Source organism: Nymphalis io, chromosome 15 (assembly GCF_905147045.1).
Source record: "Nymphalis io chromosome 15, ilAglIoxx1.1, whole genome shotgun sequence".
In the NCBI taxonomy this organism is placed as follows: domain Eukaryota; kingdom Metazoa; phylum Arthropoda; class Insecta; order Lepidoptera; family Nymphalidae; genus Nymphalis; species Nymphalis io.
This window is the reverse complement of record NC_065902.1, coordinates 4,825,535-4,837,811: the sequence shown is the minus strand read 5'-3', so window position 1 is coordinate 4,837,811 and position 12,277 is coordinate 4,825,535. Positions and strand designations below refer to the sequence as shown.

Below are 12,277 nucleotides of genomic sequence, written 5' to 3'. Positions count from 1 at the left end.
TTATACAACTAAAAAAATGTATAAGTCCGGTACTTATACATTTTTTTGTCGATCTTATAAAATTGAAGTACATATAGAAGCCAACTGTGAGGTACCGAATCAAATGCCTTCTTATAATCGACATACATTGTGTAGATATTTCGTTTGCTGGTCAGTGCCTGTTTCATTACTATTGTATTACTATAACCAATTGTTCTTTACATCCTTGACTTTTTTTCCTACAACTTTTTTGTTGTTCTGCTAAAATGTTATATGGCTCTAAGTGCTGATAAATGATTTCGCTAATACATCCTGTAATTATTTTATATATTGTTTGTAAACATGTGATTGGTCTATAATTTGCAGGATTTTTAAGATCTGATTCTTTAGGGAGCATGTAGGTAATTCCATTTTGTTAAAAATTTTGGTATAGAGTCTGGCGATTTAATGAATTGACATATGTGATTATGAATGTATGGATGGATGCGAGTGAGTTTCTTAAGCCAAAAATGATGTATGTTATAAGTACCAGGAGCTTTCCAGTTATGTGTTCGTTTGAAAATCTGAGTGAATATTTCTATTGGTATGTCTTTAAAATTCATTTGCTCTATATGAGTACTATCTCTGATGTATTCAGTTTTGTTTTGAGTTAAAGTGTTCTGATTATGTGTTCCTAAATTTCTGTAAAATATCCTTTCATTGTTTGGGAATGTCAAATTTTGTTGCTTTCTATTTGTACATGTTAAGTATCGTTTAAGTCTTTTAATTTACATTTTAATTTTTGTTTTAATATGTCAAGAAAATGTTCTAATTCAATATTTGGTTCCTCGTATTGACTATGGGTTTTATACTTAACTTTAATATCTTCTACGCTTTTGCTTACTCTCTGGGTTCTATTACCTGCAATATATTGGGTTAATCTTCCGATTTCTAGTGTATACTTTTCAATTATTTTTTCAATTCTTCTCAGCCATGTCGGTTTTTTAAGGTAAGGAGTATTATTGCTTACTCTAATAATGGTACCATTACAGACAGTTGCTGTATAAGCTGCTGAGTAAATTAATGCATGTAAATATTTAAAATCTACGTTGTCATTTAAATGTTTCGGGAGGATTTCATTATTCAATGTTCATTTACTATTAGCAAATTTACGAGTAATTTTTTTATTTTGGAATATATGGTCTTTCTTCTGGGTGCATGTCTTTAAACCAATTTATTGCGTTATTAAACTCTATTTCGATAAATTTGAGTGTTTATCTACTATTTTCTAACAAAATACTATCACTTTCATTTTCACTCAAAGATATACCGGTACCTGAAATGGTTTAGGGTTGGCTGTAATTTGAATCTGTTAAAGCTATATTTGATTCTATGAGTATCTTGTGTTCAGATTGATTTATTGCATTTTGTAGTTTTTTGTTTATTTCTATTCTAATTTCTTCTAATTTATCTTTATTTGCCAAATTATTGAAAAATATTACTCTTCGCTGATCTGCAATTCTTTGTTCTGAAAGATGTGAAAGGTGTGGATGTTTGTCTACAACGAACTCAAATAACTTTTTCCAATATGTTTTATTTGTTTCTAGGTTTGTTGATTCAAAATAATACCGGACTATATCTTTATTGATTACATTGGACCATTTCATTTGTTTATTACTGTGTGCGTTTATCTGTGGGGCTAGGTGTTCGGACTGAGAAGATTGTGAGTGGAAAATCTACTATTTCTCCCTCTGTCTGTATTTTATCTGCCACTTCATTTCTCGTCTCATCTATAACGTTCTGTGGTAGTAATTTACGCCTAAGAATATCAGGTCGTTGATCTCCTACAAGTGGTCGCGATACTTGCATATTGGAGAATTTCTGATTAAACTGCTTGTGGAATAGTTGTAAATAATTATTAATTTGTGTTGTTTCGCATTTAGTAATTAATAAATATTTTTATAATAATAATAGTTATATAGTATATAATAATAGTTTCTTTATTTCTGTACTCGGGTAGAATATTTTGATTAAAATAATTTACTATTACCGCTAAGTTCCTTGACTTTTGTTTTGGTATAAATTAGTAGGATTTGTGTTACTATAATACTCTAATGTTTTTTATATATTTTCTCTATATCGTCATTTATTATTTGTGGCTGTTGTAAAGTTGACAGCGTATCCGCATGATGGATTGTAGTGTGATTATTATTTAAATTGGTATTAATTAACTCAGAACTATTTTTTGTTAAATTGCTATTGACCGTTCAATCTATTGTATTAATTGTTAGTTGTAAAACTTTAGCTACATTTTGCTTAATTTGTTCAAGACGCTCATTATTAATATATTTATTATTAATAATAGCCCTTCGTTGATCTGCTATTCTTTGTTCGGATAAATGCTAAAGAACTGGAAATATCTCGATAAAATTCGTATGCAATTGCTTCCTATATGTTGTTTAATTAGTTTACATTAATGTAACTCGATAGTATATATTAATAACAGCTTCATTATGTTCCTTACTCCAGTGCATACGAGTTTTTACTGGTGTTTGTGTTAAGGGTGTGTTGTTTTGAGTGGAATGATAATTTTGAGTGGATTGCAATTCTTTGTTAAGTGTCTGTAAATCAGATCTTACTTCTTCAAATATATTTTTAATAGTATCCTGAAGCAACCATTTGTTACGCATAATTGCACGTCGTTGATCACCAACACGTTGTCGGCTTACTTGCATATGAAGATATTTTTCTAGAAATTTTGTATGTAATGGTGATAAATAGGCTGCAATATCTGTTTCCAGGGTGGTAAGATAGACATAAGTGTGCAGTATGAATTCATTCATTTCTTGCGTCCATTTTTTGCGCTTAGCGCTAACGGTGGGCACAAGTTGTTCGACATAAAGCGTCTCTTGTGCAACACTCGTATGCGATGTTTTACTCGTAGTAGAAGGTGGGGTTCGATAAGATGTTCCTGAGCCCGCCTGAGGATGGAAGCCCGCCTATTCAACTTCTCATCAACGATGGATCGCATGCTGTCACATCCAGCATCGACTCCAGATGTGCCCCGACGCCCCCCGGATAGCGACCGCAAATTGTACACTCGATTAAACATTTCTCCATAAAAAAAGGGTTTTGGGATCGTTAGTAGGAAGGTGTAAGTTTTTGTGTCAGATGTAAGTGACTGTAATGGTATCTCCCTAAAGGGGTAGAAAGTGGTATAGATGGTTAACCTTGTTAATTGTACCTGCTTCCCGTAAGCGCCCCCACCACGACAAGGTGATCCTACGGGGGGGGGGGGGGTATTATTATTATTATAAGAATTAGGTAATCGTTTACATAAAAGTGGCCCGCTGTAGAAAAGGCTTTTGAAAAAATGTACAGTATGTACTAGGTGGATTCCACTGAACCAAAAAAGATCAAACGATTTATAAATAATGATTTAAAAAAAATATGGGTAGTACACTGAATTGTTTTGTGGATTATTTTTCGTTTATTTTTCACCAGAATACAATATTTATTATGCAATATAGTTCCTTTGCATAGTATAATAGTTAAACTTAATAATTAAACACTTTCGTAACATAACAATAAGACAAGGTTATTTCACCGAGTAGGTATTGTATATGATAATTTTTTTATAACTTTCAAATATTTTACTTCATTAGAAGCAGTTATGCGTAAAACTCAACGCAAATTAACAAAAGTCCGCTATATATACAACGATGTATACGGAAACGCTACTCATGCATATCAATGTTAATCGTGATAATCCATCACTAGTTTAATCGAGTTATTTGTTTAAATTATTAATTAAATTCAAATGTTGTATCACGATTTGGAAAGTACATGGACTTCAACACAAAATAGAAGGCTATCGTAGAAATATTTTATGATTGTGTAAATAACAACAGAATTACATTCAAACATTTGATCATCATGTCCGTTTTAGCAACATAACATGAATATAATATTAACCAAATAAAGAAGCGAATGAATGCATGCATGCATGAATATGTTAATATATGACAAATGATAGAAAAAAATATTTTTTAATTTTACTTTATCCAAATTGTTATAGAAAAAGACAGAATGTTCAAATTATAACATAATGTTTTATAAAAAAATTACTGTCAATCATATGAAGGTTACATTTTTAAATCATAAAAAGAGTAGGATATCCTAAAAACAAAATTAACCCTACTTATCTTTGAAACATTTATAAAATTGTTAACTTTTTTTATTACAATATATAAATGTTATACACTTAAAAAAACACTTTGTGAACATTATCTTCCTTTACATAAATTAGTAATTCTAAAAATTTTAAAAATAATCTTGGCGTGTACTGTTCATTACTGCTAACCACACCTTTCCATGAATACTTTAGGTATTAATTAAAATATCATTACGAATTACCTTTAATAAGGTCGTAGATGCCATCATACGCTTTGCTTAAACCACCTTGAACAGTCACCTCAATACTCACCGTACCGAGATCAGTGGCCGACAGGAAGTGTCATGCATAATAATATCTCATATAATTTCCGAGCACGCATACATATATCATCAAGCAAGAATTAAGTCATACGATCAAATCTCCTATAAGGTCACATGCAAATGATTCAAGACAAATTCTTATTTGAAAAAATAAAACGAACATTTTTAGATATGTTTTAGAAATGTTTATTTGTCTAAAAGTAAAGTTTATGTCCTACTGCTGGGCTAAGATCTTTGAAGAAGAGGTGTAGAGCACATTTCACAACGCTGCTTCAATGCAGGTGGTTGGATAGTGGATACACATATGGCAGAATTTCAGAGAAATTCGACACATGAAAGATTTTTCACAGCCTTGCACGAGATGAAAAGTAAACACAAATTAGGCACATGAAAATTCGGTGGCTCTGGTCTCTGTTGTGAATGTATTTGTCTATGGAATTTAAAGTAAAATATTTTTATAACTCAATTAGGTACACCCTATTACAATCGAAGAAGGAATAAAGATAAACAAACCTTAGATTTACATTATCCATGCGATTTGCTAATAGTTCTGCTGTTTTAAGCACTACAAACAGTTTTTGATTAATTTATCTTATATAAAGATAAATTAATCAAGAAAGTGGTATACCACTTAACTAGTTATAACCACTTTAATTTAACTTCCAAAGTTCCGATTACAACTTTGCGGACATTAAAACGCCATTTTCTCGCGAATCCATAGTGAACATCATAGATTATTCAAGATCTCGACCAATGAAATCACGACGCTATATCCAAGTTGTTTATTTGTCCTTAATCCTCTTGTGGTAGGAATAGGTTGTAGGTAGCCGTAAAGCCGTTGGTTCTACGCCTGAACTCTTTCCGGTTAAACATTGAGTGCATCTGTGTTTGCGCACACACTTGTGCACTATAACTATCTCCTGTGCAGTTAACTAATCTCTGCTGCGATTGGCCGTCGTGACCAAAATCGGTCTGGAGGACATTTTTATTTATTATTAGATTGTAGGGGCTCGTCTATATGAGGTAATCTTTTATATGTAATTACAGGATTAAGGGACTCATGATTGACGCGGTAAGATCTATGGGCGACGGTGATCGCTAACCTTCAAGTTGCCCACTGACTCGTTCACCTTCTTAAAATAACAATATTAATAATAAGATATGAATTAAAACTTATCAATTTAATAATAACAAACATTTTAATATTCAGATAATAATAATAATAATATCCTGGGACATTTTCACACACAAAATAATGTTAAATTATATTGTTTCGTCTCTAGAATGTAACAGAGATGTTGTAATAATAAATGTAAATACCCATTGTTATGAAAGGGCAAAAGGGACCCTTGTTGTCCTTTCATTCCTTCGCATATTATTATGCCATGACGTCTTGATTTTAATGAAGTATTTAATTACTGTCCTTGTGTTATCTAGACCAAGTCGATCGTGTACCTTGAAAGGTTCACCTAAATGTTCAGCCTCCGAGACTGTTATGCTTAGATATAACACTTTATTTGACAAATACGGCGTTTTGTTTCAGAATATAAATCTATTTCCTGTTTCATTTATTTATATATAGACTTTTTATCGAATCTACGGCTTCGGCCAAAATGGACCGAAATTATGATTTTTCAAAAAGGTATTTAGATTGATGTATTAATATCAAAGTCGCGTCTATGCGGCACAGGGGCAGCATTACATCGTCAGTTTTCGCGACACGACGTCGTATTGTATGTATACCTACATTCGTTTTGGCCCTTTAGGGCCGTAGTGTGTAATATGTTAAAAACGCGTGGTTCGTCATCGTGTTATGAACAATAAGCAAGACTTTCAGTCCTTCGTCTAAAATTATTTAGATTAATCTAAATGATATATTCCGTAATGTTAGGAGGACGTAAAATCACGTATAATAATAGCATTTCTAGCACATTCATAACTCAACATCCTTGCTTTTGTAATAAAACATTTCATATCTCTTGATCACTTAAATGATAATTACATTTTTTATTAACAATGGACACTTCAAATAAAGAACAGTAACTTTTAAATTGAGAACCAACTCTTTTGATCTTTATGAATAGTCACTTTAACTTGAAAAATATATATAGCGCATATATTTTGATTTCTTATAAATATTAAACATTTTTATTAATAAACAAAAGATCTTTCTCACATGATCGCGACACATACTTCGCATGACGCAAATGATTGCGCTGTCTCTATTGCTTTTATCTTAAAGTTGCATAAATGCTTATCAGCTCTTAAAATAAAGAGGTGTGGTAGTGTTTTCTCCGCTTGTGATTCATTGGAAAACAATATAATGTCCAGCGTCAAACATTTCCCATGCTCAGTAACAAGTGTGGACTGTCATTAGTGTTACGCAAGAGGTATATTGGGCGAAGAAAGCGTCGTTAAATACGTCAGTCATGCGGGTACATATCTACGCATACACATCGCAACAAATTGCTGTAAGCATATTTTATTTCGTAATGTATTTAAATAAGCATTACTGAGTTATGTCTATATGTACCTATACCATTAATATAAGAGCGAAGCTACACCAAGATTTTCGGTTTGGGAAAATATCGTATCCCGCTTTAACAACCCTTACCTTCAAAGGACAAGTTAAACATTGACATTATCTTAAACCTCGACTTAACGTCCAGACAGAGGTATTGACACACATACCTTTTAAGTGTAAAGGTCAGAAGCGGAAGTGATATTACATGCCATTGCCTTATTATGGCCTCTAAATTAAAAATAATAAATCATTGTAATATTATATGAACATCTATTGCTTATAAAACTAATCATTACTTCTTTATTTATTATAATCTTTTTATTAGTTTTTTTTCTACTTATCGAACTTATAAGGTTAAATAATAAAATAATATATGATTACTATAGCAACACAAATAATGTGAACATTGATAAGCTTACTGCAATTTAATTTAATCTATATAACTATGTCACTGAAGAAACAAAATCGGATTTATAAGCAAAACTGTTTTTAATATTAACTATGGTATTCTTATTTGATAGCGTACAGTAATCTCCACTTACCTAATGAGCTCATGGGAGAAACTGCTTGCGCAATGTCATACACACGGCTTGCGATTGTTGCTTGCACTTTCTTTGCTTAGACTTCTAGCCGTTGCATATACTGCAAAAAATGTCTTGTGTCACTGTGCCATTCATTTTCCAAATTGCCTAAGCGAAGTTTCTCTTTTTCGATTCTATTTAATATTGTCAAAAATAAATCTGATAATTTATATCAAATTTAAACAACTATTTTTGAATAATGAAATATCGTAATTCGAAAATATATAAAATACGTCAATTTTTATTCGTTAATATCAAAGGCGATACTCATTCGTCCAGCAGACCTTGTGGGAAACATTATTCTTATATTTATCGTAGTATATTAGATAAATAATAAACTAACATACATAAATTGAGGTATTGACCTTACCATACAATATTTCCATTTGTTACTTATTTTTTATACACAATCCAACATTCCATTATGAAGGTATTCATATAAAACAGCTATGGGTAATGACATTCGCGCTAAGCCATCTTATTGGAATTGTATGTCAGTCTGACGTCACCGAGCGTGACTGGTTTTTTAGTCGTATCAATCGAAAATCGATTTAATCATTAGCTCATTCCAACAATCGTTCTTCACGATCACGACTATGCACTTGTGACAATACCAAATTTGACTAATATCTCATACAACTAGGAATCTTTTGAAATATTGCACTGTCGGCGGCTAGTGTATTTTTCAACGAGTTTGTATGTTCCGAGTGTTATACAATCAGCCACAGCAAATTTTCTTGGTATTTCCTATTCACGTTTCTTAACATGTGAATAAATTATAATATAATAACGGTATTAAAAATTCAATCAGTTATTTGCTTGATATATAGCTTGTTACACATACAGACCCTTAGATAATATTATTCATCATATATTTTATAGACAGATTAAAATTAGATAACGATAAATTTTAATTCCGCAGTCTATAGAGTTGCCACAAAGCAGGCTTCAATTAGTTATAAAACATAATGTATTCTTTATAACCAATTAAAGAATATTTTTTATATAGATTAGTAAGGCGGACGAGCATATGGGCCACCTGATGGTAAGTGGTCACCAACGCCCATAAACATTGGCATTATAAGAAATGTTAACCATCGCTTACATCACCAATGTGCCACCAACCTTGGGAACTAAGATGTTATGTCCCTTGTGCCTGTAATACACTGGCTCACTCACTCTTCAAACCGGAACACAACAATACCAAGTATGCTGTATTAATTTATTATTTTATACTCTGTTACTGAATATATGCCTGACAAAAATGCGTGGATTGAATTATTGCTGGATCTCGTACAGGAACTAAATGTATGTAATTGATAGAAATTTGTATTTTTGTAAAAAAAAAATGTAAATTCTGAGTTTTTCGCCAGTACTTCTCGGTAGAATCCACATTCTGAATTTACATATCTATTTAATTATTACAATACCTATAATTTAATTACTAAATAAAACTATAATATTACAAACTTGTCAAATAGAAAAATATTAAGACATAATATAATTAGCATATTCAAAATGTTTACGTAAATTAGATTTATATATAATATATTTCGCAATAAACGTAAGTACTATACTCACGGATCATTACACATCTACGCTATTGATTCTAATTGTAATAAAGAAAAGAAATTAAAAATGTAATAATGAAAGGCATCGATGTATTTAATAATAACATAATTTTATAAAAATTAGATGATATATAAATAACTTTATTTAAATTTAGAAATGCTTAAAATAGCTGCTTTTTTTAAGCGGAAACTTATATGATACATGTAATTCAATAATGTATATAATTAAAACAAAAATTGTATATCCCAAAAATAAATAAAATTAAATAACAAATTATGACAAAGAGACGTAAAAAGTATAATGTTAAATTGGGAGGTACTATATTTTATAATTAAATGTTCAGTTTCAATCGACCTCCTCTCACTTCGTCGAATTATTTTTCTTTTTCCTTTTTTGTATGTTGTTGTTATAATAAATCTCAGTGTCTAATATCAAATCTAGTCCCATATAAATTTAATCACAATTTAATAATGTGCTTTGCAAAGGCACGACATAATATAGGCGAATAATTATGTAACACTTTTTTTATTATTTAAGCGGACGGGCTAATGGGCCACGGGCACACGATGTACAAAATATAAACCATTTCGTACATCGTCAACGCGCCTCCAACCTTGGGAACTAAGACGATATGTCCCTTGTGCTTGTAGTTTCACTGGCCTAATCACCCTTCAAACCGTAAAACAACAATACTAAATATTGCTGACGGGCTCGAACAAAGCCACCACAAAGTAAAAACCTTCAAAGAAATTCGATGATTATTTTTGTGTTGAAAAGAATCTACTTCAATAATTTCAAAAAAAATTATGAACATCTTATTATGAAAACTAAGACAAATAACAACTCTTTAATTCTTATGAGCACATAAATGACACTCGATCAAACTCTTAGAACAACCCAATCCCTACCGTATTGAGATACTCTTTTTAATTGAAGGGATATTTTTAATTCGATTTTTTTTTCCAAAAAATATGTTCAAGTTATCCGAACGTGTAAAATTAACGACTGTACCAACAGATCAAAACGTCTAGGCTCTAGCATTAGTTGCCTTGACGAGGTGACCTCTTATTGACCTCCTCTAATGGACAGGACAGGAAAACCGGATGCTTCCGCGCACCTGCGTTGCTAATGATTTGATGTATCTAATCTCTACTTATTTCTAGCGTTTTTTTATTATCATTTTGTATTTATATCCTTGAAAAAAAAAATTTGTTTGTAATATGCAAATATTTTATACATAAGTATATATAACTCATTGGATTAATAGTTTTAATAATAGTTCTTGAACAAGTAATTATAGATATATTGTGTCATAATATAATAAAATTTAACTATGTTTAGTAGTTTAAGTGGTGTATCGGTGTGTAAAGGAAAATACATTACTTTTAGTAGCTAATTAAACTTCACCGTTATATATTATAGCTATTTATTTTGTTATGTCTTAAAGGGAAATGCCCATAATCCATTGTCCATTTGGCCCAGTACAGACAGAAAAAAAAATTAGGATAATTAATAATTCAATATCTAGAATATGTAAAAAATAAAAAATACTCTTGGTAGTCTTTATGTATAATAATATCAAGATTATGCCACTTATGTATTTTCAACATGATAATTAAACTTGGAATTCATATTATAAACTTATATAAAATAAATTCTTACGTACTCTTCGATTCTACTAACTAATATTATTACATATTTTACTATAATGTGCGTATAATATTTTTCTTATTTAATTATAAAGGTTATTTAAAATAGTAACAGTATAATAAAAAATGAATTCCTCGCAAACATCACATAACCCTGTCTTGATTTTGCGGAAGACGCGACCAATTTTTGTTAATAATCTATAATTGCAGGCATTTCGGTTAATTAATAATGATCATTAAATTTCATTAATCTTCGATATTTAATTTATTTCTTAAAGATTTTTTAAATGTCAAGGATATCGCAGTAATCTGTATCATGTCTGAAACTCTTGGGGATATATTTCCAGAAATAATTATTCGCTTTAAAAGGTTCTGGGTACTTTTAATTGGTGATATCACTGATAGGCATTCCACTTAATAATTATTTATTTTACCACAGAATAGTAATATTTTATATTGCAGTGTTCCGATAGAAGGTTGAGTGCCAGTAGTCACTGGGACAAGTAATTTAGTTCCCCTTGTTAGCCTTGCATTATTAAGAATGTTTCTGACGCTCCTTATGTCTTCAGGCGGTGCTAACCAATTACCATCAGGTGACCCATTTGTCTTTCAATAACAGTTGGTCTGAAACGATAGTAACATTAATTAATTAACAAAATACTACCTTTAATAGCCACGACAGTATATACGTTGCTATTTAAGTATATATTAAATTACAAGATTCTATAAAGCCTTATGAATATTATATTAAGTTGAACTTAAACCAGATCCAAAAGTAATAGTTAGGTTACTATTATCAGAAGGAATTTAACAGGTTATTCTTACGCTTCGTTTCTTAACGTGTCTTATTATTAAACATACATGTAAAGTAAATTCTCATTAAAAACAAAATGAATTCGAAACGTTTCGTAAATTACACATATTAACTTTTTACCAAAAGCCGTTTAATGTACAGGATGTTTCACAAGCAACCTCGGTACGGACGTGACTCACTAGCAGATCAGATGTCATACACATCAACTATACCGATTTAAATTTAACGCTTAATTGTCCGTCTAAAATTTTGTTGAAATCGAAAAATCCTACACAAATTAATTATTATAATTACTAAATTTTGATCGGTCTTTATTTACCATTGCTTTTTTTAATCGCTTAAGTATATTATTATAGACTACTATGTCTATTGAATTGTTATGCTATAATTATATTTAAGAGTATGTTTCACGCATATTCATTGCCGATATCCTAACATAATCCAGATATATATATATATATGTAAATAATTATTTACCAATAAATATACTTTATAAAATATCTATTTTTTTTAATTATTTTTAGCGAAAATACTTACTTAAAGATATATAACCTTTCATAAAAATGAAACAGAGAAACAGAACGTTAATGTCTTACTGCTTGACTAAGATCTTTCCCTCCTTTTGAGGAGATGTTTGAATCTTAATTCGCTATATACACATGAGGCAGATGCAGGCAGATCT

General features: G+C 30.6%; 2 protein-coding genes across 2 annotated transcripts in view; one reads left to right on the top strand and one right to left on the bottom strand.

Annotated features, from left to right (window-relative positions):
- LOC126773580 (transcription factor 15-like) overlaps positions 1-7,579 on the bottom strand; it is a 74,188-nt gene extending 66,609 nt beyond the window's left edge. The window contains exon 1 of the mRNA XM_050494543.1: positions 7,522-7,579. Within this exon, the coding sequence (XP_050350500.1) occupies positions 7,522-7,534 (13 nt within the window). The 5' untranslated portion in view covers positions 7,535-7,579. The remainder of the gene's footprint in view (positions 1-7,521) is intronic.
- LOC126773565 (dual oxidase maturation factor 2) overlaps positions 1-12,277 on the top strand; it is a 49,197-nt gene that overhangs the window by 10,950 nt on the left and 25,970 nt on the right. The window lies entirely within an intron of this gene.